This window comes from Lepidochelys kempii, chromosome 2, assembly GCF_965140285.1.
Source record: "Lepidochelys kempii isolate rLepKem1 chromosome 2, rLepKem1.hap1, whole genome shotgun sequence".
Lineage (NCBI taxonomy): Eukaryota > Metazoa > Chordata > Testudines > Cheloniidae > Lepidochelys > Lepidochelys kempii.
The window spans coordinates 82,787,955-82,803,764 of record NC_136381.1 but is presented as its reverse complement, the minus strand read 5'-3'; the positions used below and the strand labels follow the sequence as shown (position 1 = coordinate 82,803,764).

General features: G+C 39.3%; 1 protein-coding gene across 3 annotated transcripts in view; it reads right to left on the bottom strand.

Moving 5' to 3' along the window:
- ABHD3 (abhydrolase domain containing 3, phospholipase) overlaps positions 1 to 15,810 on the bottom strand; it is a 31,703-nt gene that overhangs the window by 3,253 nt on the left and 12,640 nt on the right. For all 3 annotated transcript variants that reach the window (XR_012156988.2, XM_073329428.2, XM_073329429.2), the window contains 4 exons: positions 12,988 to 13,100; positions 6,627 to 6,800; positions 4,103 to 4,151; positions 3,849 to 4,014 (listed from right to left, as the gene is read on the bottom strand). Coding sequence is in view for 2 of the 3 variants with exons in the window: in XM_073329428.2 (XP_073185529.2) it covers positions 3,849 to 4,014; positions 4,103 to 4,151; positions 6,627 to 6,800; positions 12,988 to 13,100 (502 nt within the window). In the remaining variant the exon portion in view is untranslated. The remainder of the gene's footprint in view (positions 1 to 3,848; positions 4,015 to 4,102; positions 4,152 to 6,626; positions 6,801 to 12,987; positions 13,101 to 15,810) is intronic.

Sequence of the window (15,810 nt, the reverse complement as noted above, 5' to 3'; positions counted from 1 at the left end):
GAGGGAGGGGCTTGAGAGTTGGTGTATGTCTGTCACTAGCCTGAACAAGAGAGGGAGAGGTCTGTGGAGACCTGGAAGTCAGTGCTTGTCTGTTTCGAGAGGCTGTTGGTTTCAGGGGGCTGAGCTACAGCAGGCATCAGGCAAGACAGCTTCACACTAAGGCCAGGTAGTGGTGGTGAGGTGCCTCACAACCCTGAGTACCATGGGGGAGCATCACAATGCTACCTTTGTTCAAAAGCTAGTCTATTCTTTATGTTTTCCATCTCTGCCGAATTAAAAAAACAAACCAAACACCCCCCCCACCAAAGGATAGAGCAGCATGAATTTTGCTGATCTTCTACTCTCATGTTTTCCATCCCCTTCTTTTGACTCATTTCTCTATCGTCTATCCATGAATCCCTTACTCCCATTTTCTGACTCTTACCCCTCTCCCTAATCTTTTTATCCTCTCTTTTTTTCTTTGGTCTCTCCTGACTGCTTCATTCCATTGAATTGTCTGCAGAAAGGGATGCAGAGTGAAACTTAACAATGATGTATTGTAAATTTAAACCCAAAAGAAACAGAGTGAAGAGAGAAAGATAGTTTAGTAAAATTTACACTGTGGTCTGAAAAGAGCACAGATATTAATGGAGTGGAGTGGTACAAACATGCTGACAGGGCACTAAACTGCAAGGTCAGAGTCTCAGATGTGATATAGCATTGTCTCTACCAGCACCTGGCAGACCATTAGAATGAGGAAATTTAAGTCACACTGCATAATATGCCTCTGAAAGGTAGTGATCAAAGAAAATGATAATTCAACTATAGAGTCAAATATGACACTATGATAACTGGCACTACTGGTGCCTGTTTTGTTTTGTTTTTGGACAGGTGAGGGTTTTTAGGCAATTCAAAATAAAAGCTGAAATTGGCTATATCATGCCTTACCTCATACAATGAATTGTCTGGATTACTCTGGGTGAGAAAAATGGCTTGGAGTTAAAAATACTTGATGCAAATGACACTTGCTTTTATTAGTTATATACTTTGAGAACAGTCAAGATTTGTATATATACAGCTGTATGGCATCAGCCATGCGTGCACTAGGTAATTTAAACTGAAACTGCCATCACAGAGGCATGCCTGGAAATAAGAGATACAGCTTCTTCATGTTGGATCAAGACCCCTGTGGACATTTTTCTGATTATGGGTCGAGTCCATGATGTCTTCCACCATTATGTTTACAAGTGCAAAAGATATCAAAAACTGCATTTACAGATGATGTGAGAGCAAATGACTGCAATTAAAGGAAGCACATGCAGTGTCTGCATTTCTTATGGTCAATCAGCCTTGAACAATTTAAAATGGGGATAAAAGCTTCTAAACTGTAATTAGAATGTTAAGTGACACACATCTGGTGGATTTGCACCTCATCTAACAGACAACTTTGCAGACAGGTGTAGCCAGCTTCATACAGGGAGTTGTCTGAATACAGAGCAATCCTGGAGTAGCTCTCCTTAGAGAACCTTCTCTGCTAGGCTGAGGTTGTGTTTCCAAGTGGCAGCATTCTAAGTTTGATCCAGTCTGGAACTGTGGAATTCCAATTTTCTGCTACTAATGGGGAACTGAAGCATGCATGGAAGGTTGAGAGGAAACCTCAGATTTACTGGAAGAAGTATGAGGAGGCATGCAAAAGTAGCCAATTCCTGCAATCAGTGGAAGCCTGGGGTCCTCCTGATCAGAGTCATTCCCAGCTCAGCACAGGTCCCCAAAGTCTAGTAGAGGATTAAACCTCAGAAAGGGAACAGGGGTAAATAGTTTTTTTATCTCTGCCTTGAAAAACTTCTGCTATCCAATACATCATCACTTTCTAGTAGTCAAGTAAGTGACAGCTAAGTTACTAAATTAATCAAAATGAGTGGCTGAACAGATTTCTTGCCCTTGGTTTAATCCCCTCCAATAATATTTCTCTATTTTCTATGCTGTATGAAACATTACCTACCTTTGACAGTAGGAGGAGCAAGGACCAAACAAATGCCTGAACATACAAGAATTTAATGGAGAAATGCAGGATAGAATCAGATTTTAAGGGGAAAACACAATCACTACAAAAAATTATAATGTTCTATCTTTCGGTTCTATACAATACCCCCACACCAGGATATGTTTGTCTCTATTATTGTTTGTTTAGCACCAACAATGGGCACATGATGAATTAAAAAAAACAGTCCTTCTGCAGCCCACTGTTCAGTGTGCATTGTGTCCCCCTCCGTGCCAGATTCATAGAGGATATGAACCTGCTACAACTGTCAGTTTTAGCTTACGCTGTAGAAGTTTGTATTTTAATTCGGGGGGTCCTGGGTTCAGTTCCAAGATGATTCTTGAGTCTGAGACCTCGTCTTTAACTGAGGTGTGAGGAGAAAGGAGGTTGTATAGCCCTCACTAGAGGCCCTTGGAAGCATTATGCTGGCAGGAACCAGGAGGAGTAATGAATGGATCATACTACATCCAGGAGCATGGGGAAAAAGTGATCTCACTGGTGGTTCCACCAATACCCATTTTACAAATGTAGCCTGTGCTTCAAACCACACAGCTCCACAATCAATAGGCAGTGCATGGGTTTCAGGTCTATGGTCACACCAAGATACTCCCAATCAAGAGTGGTGTGTGTTGTTTGCCAAAAGTGGCAGCTGCCTGGTCTCCACTTCTTTACACTATCAGTGCAGGAGTCCTAAGAGGGACATAAGAGGTCTCTCCTTCCTCAGTGTACCTTCACTGAAGCAGGCATAGCTGATTTCCAACAACTTTTTGTGTAATCCTACTTGACATTAGATTTGTGTAACTTTTAACATATTCATGACACATATAATCTTCCTTCAGTTTCTTTAAACTTCGGTTCAGTACTCTAACCTATTTGCACAATCTCCGTGGTGTCCTAGATTTTCTTATGAAGATCTGGGTCAATTTACAATGGCAATAGCAAGTTTCCCTGCATCAAACCAACATTTTGTACTTCCAACTGTCAGCGGTCTACTGCAGAAGATTGTGTCGTTAACTAGCTCTTAGCCTGGCTAGTTCCTCTTTTACAACTTTACTTTTATTCACTGTCATATCACTCCGAGGAAAATATAGCCATCATGCAGACCACAGGACCAAAAAAATCTTTAACCATGTTGTTAACTGACTTAAGAGGGTCAACAGTAAAAGCCTGATTGCTCTGTCAGGTGATCAGGATAAACTATTTTAAAAAATCTATTGTGTTTTTCCAGCTTAACTGTTATTAGCTGGCATTGCTGCCTGTTGGGCAGCTTCATCCTCCAATCAGATTTCTACTAATATTGATATGGGATTTCCTGTATAAGATCATATCATATGTATCCCTTCTGCTGTCCTGGACCAACAACACAGCCATGTCAGCACTTTGGCCCATGTGCCATCTGAGATTGAAGGATTCTAAACTTCCTTCCTATCTTTAATAATCAAAGGGAACCAAATGATTTTTGCATTAGGCATTGGACTTTTATGTCTCTGAGGTCATTGCCAGCGATGGCTATAGAGGAGTTCAAATATCCTGAAACATGAGCAAATCACAGTATGACATGTTTTATAGGGGCTGGCTTACAAGAATGCTGATCAACAAAAGAACTAAGCATTTTTCACCTTGTATTAGTTAGGCCTCTCCAATAACTTCAAAGTTTATCAGAGTGGAAAATGGGAACTAAAATACCAGTAGTGATGTACAGTAGTAGTATTAAACACATCTCATTCATATATAGCCTGTTCTTAGATCTATGCAGTTTTCCATCTTACTGATTGCATACGTACATACATACAGGTATAAAGAGAAACATAAAAAAGCCACAACTTACCATGACCTGGTGAAAAAACATCATCCAGAGAGTTTAGACATAACACGGGAATTCCTATTGACTTCAGCTTGCGATATGGACTAGCATCTACATAGTAATCATCAACTGTACAGTAGCCAAACATGACTGAGGTGAATTGCTTATCAAACTCCCTAATGGTTTTAGCCTGAAAGTACAGAATTCAAAATCAGGAACAACATCAGTATTTGGAAACCAAAACATGAAATCAAAAGAGAAAAGATCTATCCATCTACCTTCATGACAAGATTCATATCAAATAATTTCTCTAACATTTGTCGATGTCTGGAAAAAAATGAGGGGAGGGGGAAGAAAAAATGATTTTACAGATGTAGAAGTCATCCGCCTTACAAATACATACTCAGAAATAAATATAATCATAGAGTAAGAACATTTGTTTTATTTCTCAGAATTATAAATCCTTCTGTCCTGGACACTAATCAATGTGCACTTACTTCCAAATACAACCAGAAACTAGGGCTGTCAATTAATCGCAGTTAATTTACGCAATTAACTAGAAAAAGGTAATTGTGATTAAAAAAATTAATCGTGATTAATCGCAGTTTTAATCGCATTGTTAAATAATAGAATACCAATTGAAATGTATTAAATATTTCTGATGTTTTTCTACATTTTCAAATATTTTATTTCATTTACAACACAGAATACAAAGTGTATAGTGCTCACTTTATATTATTTTTATTACAAATATTTGCATTGTAAAAATGATAAACAAAAGAAATAATATTTTTCAGTTCATCTCATACAAGTAGAGTAGTGCAATCTCTTTATCAGGAAAGTGCAATTTACAAATGTAGATTTTTTTGTTACATAACTGCACTCAAAAACAAAATGTAAAACTTCAGAGCCTACAAGTCCACTTAGTCTGACTTCTTGTTCAGCCAATCACTAAGACAAACAAGTTTGTTTACCTTTATGGGAGATAATGCTGTCTGCTTCTTATTTACAATGTCACCTGAAAATAAGAACAGGTGTTCGCATGGCACCCCAGCATTGCTATGTATTTATGTGCCAGGTATACTAAACATTCATATGCCCCATCATGCTTTGGCCACCATTCCAGAGAACGTGCTTCCATGCCAATGATGCTCGTTAAAAAAAAAAATGCATTAACTGAATTTGTGACTGAACTCCTTGGGGGAGAATTGTATGCCTCCTGCTCTGTTTTACCTGCATTCTGCCATATCTTTCATGTTATGGCAATCTCGAATGATGACCCAGCACATGTTGTTCATTTTAAGAACACTTTCACTGCAGTTTTGACAAAACAAAGAAAGTACCAATGTGAGATTTCTAAAAGTAGCTACAGCACATGACCCAAGGTTTAAGAATCTGAAGTGCCTTCCAAAATCTGAAAGGGACGAGGAGTAGAGCATGCTTTCAGAAGTCTTAAAAGAGCAACAGTCCAATGTGGAAACTACAGAACCCAAACCACCAAAAAATAAAATCAACCTTCTTGGTGGCATCTGACTCAGGTGATGAAAATGAACATGCGTCAGTCTGCACTGCTTTGGATCGTTATCGAGCAGAGCCTGTCATCAGCATGGAAGCATGTCCTCTGGAATGATGGGCAAAGCATGAAGGGACATATGAAACTTTCGTGCATCCGGCATGTAAATATCTTGCAACAACAGCTACAACAGTGCCATGCAAATGCCTGTTCTCACTTTCAGGTGACACTGTAAACAAGAAGCGGGCAGTATTATCTCCTGCAAATGTAAACAAAATTGTTTGTCTGAGCAATTGGCTGAACAAGAAGTCGGACTGAGTTAACTTGTAGGTTCTAAAGTTTTACATTGTTTTATTTTTGAGTGCAATTATTTTTTGTACATAACTCTATAACTGTAAGTTCAATTTTCATGATAAAGAGATTGCACTACAGTACTTGGATTAGGTGAATTGAAAAATACAATTTCTTTTGTTTTCTTTTACAGGGCAAATATTTGTAATAAAAATACATATAAAGTGAGAACTGTACACTTCGTATTCTGTGTTCTAATTGAAATCAATATATTTGAAAATGTAGAAAACATCCAAAAATATTTAAATAAATGGTATTCTATTATTGTTTAAACAGAGCGATTAATTGCACGATTAATCAGGATTATTTATTTAATCGCACAATTAATCTCGATTAATTTTTTTAATCGCTTGACAGCACTACCAGAAACATGAGTGAAATCTGCATTCGTCATTAGAAAGCTGACAAGGATAAAAAGGAGAACTTTGATTTTAGGAACAAAAACATTAATTCTTTAAGACTACATATGAGCTACCCTTTGCCCTCCTTTTTGTTTTCAGAGTTGATTTTATAACAAATATGTAGCCCTTAAACTAAATGTGTTAATATTGGTTAGTTTATAAAGAAAATCAAATTGGTGCCATACATCCAAATCATGACTAACCTTACAATAATCATTGTGTGCATGAGGTGAAATTCAGTCCCGTAGATAGGGCCAGCACAAAGCCTATACACCATTTAAGTCCCACTTCAGATTTATTTTGAAGACTGCAATGGTACATAAGCTGGTTCTCTGTACAAGAGTGAATTCTACCTATGAGGAAAATCTTTCAAGCAAGGAAACATTTCAGTTTCAGAATTTCCTGAGATTACACACACAAAGAAAAGCATTATGTGAAATGCAGTAATAGCATTCCTTTCCCAGGAGGCCCATGTATCTGGCTTATATTCCATACTAATATTTTCAACCTTTCTGAATAGTTCAGAAGGTGACTCACCTATTAATAGAGGACTGTAAACAAGTAGTCAAGTAGTAGTTAAAGAGAAGCCAATTTAGTGGTTTCTCCAATGATTCTGCAGACTCAAAAACATTCCAACCAGCAGAGAAAATTGCAGCTGCCATCAAAGGGGTTTCTCGGCCAGTTTGGCCCAGGTAATTTAAAAGAAGCATGCTACAAAGAAGAATAAAAATAAAACAAATCAAACTGTCAGATCACTCACTGAAATATAATCACATGTTTAACAATCTGCCAACTTTACACCTATTCTGTTCTAAATGGGTTCTTGCACCACCCTTATCACCATGGTATTTCCCTTCCAATAGTGCCTTAAGTGATGTTACTAACATCTGTCATGTTTCATTTTCTCTCGCATCCTGTCCCCAGGAGGATGAGGGTATGCAGTGTTGTGTTTGGGTTTGGTTTTGTTTTTTGGCGGGGGTGTATTTTTAATATGTACACACTGCTAATTGTTTACATTAGAGAAGGCAAGGTCAATTAAGTGTGCCTTGCTCTTGGAACAGAAAGGGGTAGGTCTTACAAAATTTCATTTTTCTTAAAACTTTTGAAAATTGCAATCTACCCAGTGAGACATGTGTGGGCTGGCGACAGTATTTGGGAATTTTAGCCTCCACCATCGCATCACACTTGGGAGCGTGTATGGTGGGCACAGATCTTGAATGCAAAGAATATGAAGAGTTATTTAAAATTAGGAAAAAAATATGGCCGAGAACCCCTGGCCTAATTAAAGTCTTGCCTTCCTGAGTACTGCTACTTAATGTAAGGGGACTGTTGCCCCCTTATTAACATTCAGTGGGGGTGTTTTGGTTGGCTAGCTCCCAGTACTAAAAGGAAAAGGGTCTATGGGAAATCAGGACCCTGAAACTGACAGTCCCCAGGAACAATGGGGAGAGGCCAATGCTCCAGGTCAGCCTGAATGATAGGGCGGGCAGGCTAATCAGAGAGTCAGGAGGCCAGGGAAGTCTCGTCCTCCATGTGAGCTGGAATTGCCTGGGTCAGACAGAGTGGGGCCCAGCTAAAGAGAAAGCAGGGGTGCAAGCTGAGCTGGGGAGCAGAGCTGTGCCAGATTCAGAGAGAGCAGACCCTGTCCTGGGAGCAGAGCTACAGCCCCAAAGCCAGAGGCATAGCCCAGAGAGAGCAGACTTGCCCTGAGAGCGGAGCTGCAGCAACGAGAGCCAGAGGGGCCAGAAAAGCAGCCCAGGAAGCAGGTCAGTGCTGGGAGCAGAGTCACAGAAGCAGCCTGCAGAGCAGACCTGGCCTGGGAGCAGAACTGCAGCAACCAGAGCCAGAGGGGCCAAAGAAGCAGCCCAGGGAGCTGGAGGCAGAGCAGCAGCAGCAAGGCAGAGACAGAGTGGTGAAGCTGGGGCTGGAGCAGTCCGGAGCTGGGTGCGGTAAGCAGCTGGGGAGAGCGAGGGGGACCCTGGGCAGCAGGCCCAGTACAGGGAGACACCTCAGCCAAGACGCTCTGCAGGCCAGGCTTGGATCGTAACCCCGACAGGGCGGGGGTGACATTGGGAAGAAGGGTCCTACCACTTAGGGCCTGAGAGCGTGTGGCCACCATCAGAGCAAGTGTCCGACACACAGTATCCCTGCAGCACAGCCAGGGCCTGAGAAGAAGGCCTGGGACTTACAAGGAACAGACTGTGAACTGCCCTGACATTCCAGAGACACTGTTTGTGATGTTTCCTGCCACAGAGCAGATTGATGTGTTTCCTTTAACCTTTCCCATTTTTCCTTATTCTTTTTAAAATTAATTGTTGATTAAATAACTTGCATTTGCTTTAAATTGTATGTAATGGTCAGTGGGTCAGAGAAGTGCCCAGGACAGAGAGTGTACCCCGGAATGGGGACACCCTAGCCCCTGTCCTAGGTGACCACAGCAGGGTTGGGGGTCAAGCCCCCCAGGAATCCTGGGCCCAGCCTTGTTGGGGTTACGAGGACTCTGCCAGACAGGAGAGTGGAAGGGGAGTCCTCAAGGGCAGGGAGGCCACTGGGTAAAGGAAGTGGGAGCGAGGACTCAGATCCTTTCGCTAGCTCATTTCACTGGGGTAGTGCAGAAGCCAGGAAAGTTCCGCACTATTCCTCCACTTACATAATAGTCTCCATAGCTGCTGTATGCCTGAGATGAAGGAAAGCTCACAGGTACTTGCCACTCCAGATGCAGAAAGATTAAAAATAAATCAGGAGGATGGGTAGGATAGTGCAGGAGAAAAACAGAAGATGGCCTGAAAACTAGAAGGTTTGCTGTCTAAGGGCAGATTGGAAAAGGAGGACTTGTGGCACCTTAGGGACTAACAAATGTATTGTTGAGGTGTAGCTCACGAAAGCTTATGCTCAAATAAATTTGTTAGTCTCTAAGGTGCCCCAAGTACTCCTTTTCTTTTTGCGGATACAGACTAACATGGCTGCTACTCTGAAAACTGTCATTATGTAAGGGCAGATTGTGGCCCATCCTGCCTACTTTCACGGGGTACTATTGGAGTATAAGCCATCCCCTTCCTCCCCTGCACCAGCTAGTGATGGGTACCAGTGCAGAAGGAAGAACAGTCTCCAGGGGCTGGTACATCCCAACCCTATAAACATTTGCAGGGAGCAAACAGGAAAGAATGAGTAACAAGCAACATGCTGGCACAGCTGTACATTCCAGCATACCAGGGGTTGTAAACTGTGTCTGGGATCGAGCTGATACAAGGTTTGTATCCCCACATCCTTGAAGCGGGGGTGTGTGTGTGTGTGTGCGTGGGACACACACTGGGAGGCAACACAGCTACCTGCTGCCCCATACACAGAGCTTGTGGAAAAACCCACAATTGATTTCTAAGCCAGTAAAAATGCTGATGTGGTAGAACAAGCCACAAATGGAAGGTGGAGAATATATGTGGTGGGAAAGATATTGAGAAGCTTCATGCTAGAGGAGCAGTGCGCCTTCCAAAACAATACAGACTGGAAGTCAAAGAGAAGTGTACTTTAATTTAAATGTACATCACAGGGAAGTAAAGTCAATGTTTTATTTCCTTCTTAATCAGCCAAATTTAAGTTTCTTCTCGCTCTGCAATCTCCTTATGAAATGTTGTGGGTCGTGTTGCATTTTTTTAAACGTCTGTCAGGAGTCTACTTGTATTTTGTTTTCAATTTAGAAAGTTTTTAAAATTATTGAAGAAATAATTTTAAAAGTACTTTGAGATGAAGATTTTGAATAGCTGCTTCTTATAAGGTCCTGATCCTGCAAAGACCTACACATGTGTTTAGCTTTAAGCAGATGAGTAATCCAATTCACAACAAAGATGCTTAATTTTAAGCATGTGAGTAATCCCAATGTAGTCGATTTGGGACTACTCAATTGCTGAAAATTAAGCATGTGCATAAATCTTTGCAAGATCAGAGCCTAGAGGAGAAGGTGACAAGACAAAGAAATAGATCATGAATCTATTATATGATGCAAACATCAAAGACACAGTGAAAACCAGCTAAGATTACAAAGGAACAATGGCAAATTTAAAACCACAACAACCCGAGGGAATGCAGCGTAAATCCATTTCCATACATTCATCACCTTCTAACATATGCAAAGCAACAGACAGTCACAAACACAGATTGTTGGTTCCCCTTCCAAATCAAGCCTATTCAACCACAATCTACCAGGTTATACCCACCCACCTCGATTCTGCCATTTGCCATAATTTATGGGGAAAAAATGTATGTCTCCTACATACTCAACAATACAAATCCAATACCCAAGCAAATGATACATTCCCAAACAAATTTAGTGGTACAACAAAATTACACATAGCAAAATAGTTCACCATTTGAATATTAAAAACAAACATGTTTGCATAACTGGTTACGGTTTCTAAAGAGGAACAGTGCCAGATTAAAAATCCAGAACTGGAAGGAAATAAAGATTAGTCTCACAGGCACATTGAAACAGGTGAGTCCATTCCACAGAATTATTCATTATGAGCTACACTATGGAAAGGGGAGTGCAGAAAAATCTGTCATAGTTTTTTGTGATATTTCTTATTTGGTATTTATAACAATAACAGCAAAAACCCTGCAATGGTCCAAATCTTGGTGCCATCGACGGCAATAGCAAAACTCAGTGGGACCAAGATTTGGCCCAATAGGGTTTAAAAGCTTCAAAGTTACTTATTTACCTGATTATCAATAACTGTATCCACTGAACAAATCTGTAATTATCCAGGTTTCAGAGTAGCAGCTGTGTTAGTCTGTATTCGCAAAAAGAAAAGGAGTACTTGTGGCACCTTAGAGACTAACCAATTTATTTGAGCATCAGCTTTCATGAGCTACAGCTCACTTCATCAGATGCATCCAATGAAGTGAGCTGTAGCTCACGAAAGCTTATGCTCAAATAAATTGGTTAGTCTCTAAGGTGCCACTAGTACTCCTTTTCTTTTCTTTTTGTAATTATCCAATAACTTGCAAAGGTCAGGATGGCTTAGTAGGTAAATGCCAGTAAAGAGAGCCACCTTGTACCCATCCTCAGCACATCCCATAAGAAAGGAACAGAGGGTGCCGGAAGTTCATTCCTGAACTCACAGAATTCCCTTCCTACCTTGCAGCACAATTTTCCAAGAAGTTGTGCTGGCACTGGACATTGTCCATTCTAACTGTGCTGTACTTCCCTTCTCTGGATAGGGGCCAGCACTGAGTGAGTGTTAATAATACTGCTTTTAGCCGCATTAACTCGCTGGTTTTGTTGACAGTATTACTTCCTCCTTCTGAATCATACAAAACAGATGCTCTCTGAAGCCCACCCTTCCTCTAACAAACCCTAACTACAAAGTGAGAAGCCCTGCTAGCGTGGAGTTAACTCTTAGGGCTTCCACAGGCTGCTAGGCAGGGAAAGGAGCATAATACATTGGCTCCACTTCCTCTATTTTTTGGCTCTATTTTATTTTTTATCTGCTTTCCTGTATCCTTTAGAGCAGATAGAAGTAGAGTTGCTGTAATGAGGAAGTTGTGAAATACTGATTTGTGACATTTTAATAAGTGCCTGTGTACTCTGCAACAAGGTGGACCAACGTTCTACAACCAAGCCCCCAGCTTCTGGGGCACACAGAGAGAAAATTGGCAGAACTTTACAACAAACTTTTAAACAAGAGGCTTTATTTAATTAGATCTGATGCTGAATAATGAAATCAGCATGGGAGCCCCACTGTTATTTATTTTCATATTACCTTCTGTTTATTTTACATTGCCCCACACTTTCAGTTTTTCTACAGACCAATGTCTAACTGCAGGGTGGCAGCTGTCAAGGAGAAGCTGGAGTTTTGACAGCCCAGTACTTTTCGGCACCTGGAAAGGTGCAGCCCCACTTTGGGATTGTGCAATAAGCACATTGGGCCTAATCCACAATCCACTGAAGTAAATGGAAAGATTTCCTTTGATTTCAACAGGCTTTGGATCAGGCCTACAAGTTGGCTGTTTCTGCTAAAATAATCAGCAATGAAATAGTTAACACTAAGACTCTTTGTATTGTCCTGTTTAGGTTTCATAATTAAGAATCCAGTGTGATGAATGAACAGTTCACACCTCTCAGAGCTATTGTTTCAGGCTGTCTGCCAACACAGAAAGACATCACTAAATTGGTTATATTCAATTCACATTTTTAGGATTTTCAGTGCAATCATGGGTTTGTCTAGACAAATACAAAAGTTTTTTTCAAGGTGCTAGTTAATGTGCTAGCACATTTGAAAATCATGGTGTAGACAGGTCAAATCATTGTTAACATCTTAGCCAGTCAAAGTGAACTCTAGGCTCCCCTCAAGGTTTGATCTCTACTAGCAATGAGAATTCCGACTGCAACTTGCCCTGTCTATACTGAGGTTTTAAAATGTATTAGCTAAAGATGGTTTTCAAAACAAACCTTTTATCTGATTCTAGACAAGCCTCAGGAAGTATAGGGACACTACTTTTTTTAAAAAAGTGAAATAATGGATTTTAGAGCACAATTTACAACCTGGGTGAATTCCATGGCAAATTCCACAATCATGAAACAATTAATGGAGACCTGCCTATATGGATAAAAGTTCCATTTTACACCCATGGGTTTCAAATAAGATTTAATGCATTTGCAAAATCTGTTTGTGGGGGCTGAGAAATGAAATTCAGCCATGTAGATGAGCACCCATCCCACTGCATCCTGCTAAACAGAACCCTTAATTAGGATCTTTGTTGATTTTTATAACTGTATTAACGATTTTTACTCCATTTCACTCCATAAAACATTACACTGCACTAAACTACAGCCAAAGAGCAGCACTCTTAGCTCATGATTGGTAAACTAAATTAAAGTGATTTCTGTTATATAAATTCTTACCCGCCCATAGAAACACCTGCTGCCATAAATGGAGCTGAGGCATGCATGTTGTGTAAATGATGAATAACAGCTTCCAAATCCTCTGTGTTAGCAGCACAGTAAGTCCTTGGTGTCTGTAAGGAGCGACAAGGAAAAACACTAGCATAAGTATTTGCATCATCCTTAAGGACAAACCAAAGTGGAAGCTGGATGGTTTACATAACATGACACACTTAACATTTCCCATCAAACTACAGTAAGATGAACCTACATAATTTTGGGAAAGAAGTGGCAGTAGGAGTCATATTTTTGAGCACAATAACTAACAGCTGAGAGGTATGCTCAATATCTGCAACTTTCCAAAAATTAACTGGACAAATTCTGGACATAGAGTCTGTAGCTGAAATTTGTTCGAAAATTGATAGGCATCATTGCTAGTTAAAAATCTATGAGGAAGTAAAGCACATCATGAAGACTGCAACATGTAGAAAGGAGAGTGGCCTACAAGAACTTTCTAAAGTGTGTGTGATGCCCATTTCTTCATCTTAATCCACATTTAAATGTGCTAGTAAATATTCAGTAAAATTAAATTTACATATAGAAACTTTTAAAAAACTAGTCAATATTTAGGTACTACAAAAAGTCTTGTTTAAAATAGCTTTAGTACTAATGCTATTAAAACCTCTTTTAAACTAGGCGGTCCCTTTGAGCATTTTCCAATTCTAATACAGGCAGAATACCCTGAAGAAAGCATTATAACTTCTGATATCTTAGTTTGTTGCAGAAGTTTAAAATACAAAAATATTTGAAGCTGGTTACACTGAAAGGCATCCAAACAAGAGATCTGTTCATTAAAGCTCTGATTTAGGAAAGCACTTCAGGGTGTGTGTTCTCCATTCCTGTTCAGGACAACACTTAAGCACAAGCTAACTTTAAGCGTCTTTTCAAGTTCTGAATAGGAATCCTTTCCCGATCTGGAGCCTGGAGAGACTCCCACTGCGTTCAATGAGAGTTTCACCTGGTCCTTATTGTCCCATCTCTCCTCCACTTACCCAAAGAATAAACAAGACTTTATAGTTTTACCTGCTCAGGTTGTGGAAGGCAGTACAAGTGGAGGCATCTACCCTCAGGCACAATAAGAATCCATAAAATAGCTCCCACCCCCCCATAACACACACACCCACACCCACACATACCCAGTAACCTATGGATTTCATATATGCCAAAACAAAGATTTTTAACTGTATATTTGTTATTAAAGATGCCAAGGAAAAATCCTATCCCTACTGAGGCCAGTGACAAAACTCCCCTTCAACAGGATAAAGATTTCACCTCAGGTATTTAAAATATCATACAAGATGTTTTAGTTTTGTTCATTCAGAATCTCATGAACCTGAGGCAACAATGTATTTTCAGCTTTTTTTTTTTCTAACTGCTTGCAATTAAACAGCCTGGAAATTTGTGGCTGGTTTTAATACATTTAATTAGACAAAATTAATTAATTTCAATTTACCTAACAAGAATATAAAAATACTGAAGTTAAAAATAAAATACAAAAGGAGGAAAAAAGCTGGGATTGGGATAATTAAAACGACATGAGTTATCACTTACTTTATTATAGCTAATTAATTATAAACTGAGTGTGAATGTATTTTATTTCAATTAAATAGGCAAGTCTGCAGAAAGAAAAGTAAATTATTTTCATTAAGGAGATTACAATGTTTTTCATAAGAAAGTATGCTTGACTTAAATCCTGTAAAAACAGAGAGATACTGGGCTTATATGACATTTAATTTCTGAAACCCAAGTGCATTTCTATGTGCTGAATGAGGATATTTTAAAACAATAAAATAAACGTATCTGTTGCTTTTTCAACTGAAATGCCTGTGCTCATCTAACATATGATCATTTAAAAACAGTAATTCAGTCTAACAAACTAACGTTCAACAGAACACCAATGATAGTACAGTATTTTTTAAGTCCTGATCCTTTAAATAGGCATTGTATAATGGAAATTTAAAGTTAAATCACTCTCTAAAGACAAGAACAAGAATTATTGTCATGACTACGTTTTATTATGTTGCCTGACTATGCTTCAGACTCATTACTTGGGGATTTTATATAAATATGTGGGGGGAAAAAACCTGCAGAAAAAATGTTATAACTTCAGCCGTTTTAGTCCATAGTAAGATCTTATAAAATATGTTAAGCCGATTACACTGAAATAAACACAAAGCATTGAAACAAGAGATCTTTTCACTTACTGAATCTGAAATTCATCAACAAGGACTTTGTGTGTCACAAAACAGCTTTGTGTATACATCTCCAAAAGTATGCAGAAAAGTAACATGGCAGTGTTTTCACTGAAACATTTTAATGGGTTAAGAGAAAGCACAATGGGCATTTTAAGTTGTTTTAAAAATCAGTGGATTAAAAAAATGCAAACAATACACAGTATTGTGCACACTCATAACAGCTGCAGAACTTGCCAACAAAATATATATGAAGAAACAAAGCTTATTCAGCAATATTTCAGCACATCTTGAGCCTAGCTGCAAAAAGTTCTTAGCTTTAAGTTTTCAGTAATTTATCACTAGTTTCTAAAATAATGTGCTGTGTAAATCCTGAAAACAACTTCTGCTAGTAGCTCATCTTGTATTGTAATTGTTGGGAAAAAAATAAAAGTAGGCTTATATCAAAAAACAAAATGTTTCAGATAAAACTGGTTCATTCATACAATAATGCATAATGGTGGGTCAGTTAATAATGGCAAAGTTTTTAAAAATTTTATCCAGGTCCAGTTAAAATTCATACAGACAATTCAGTTTAAAGTAACTGCCACTG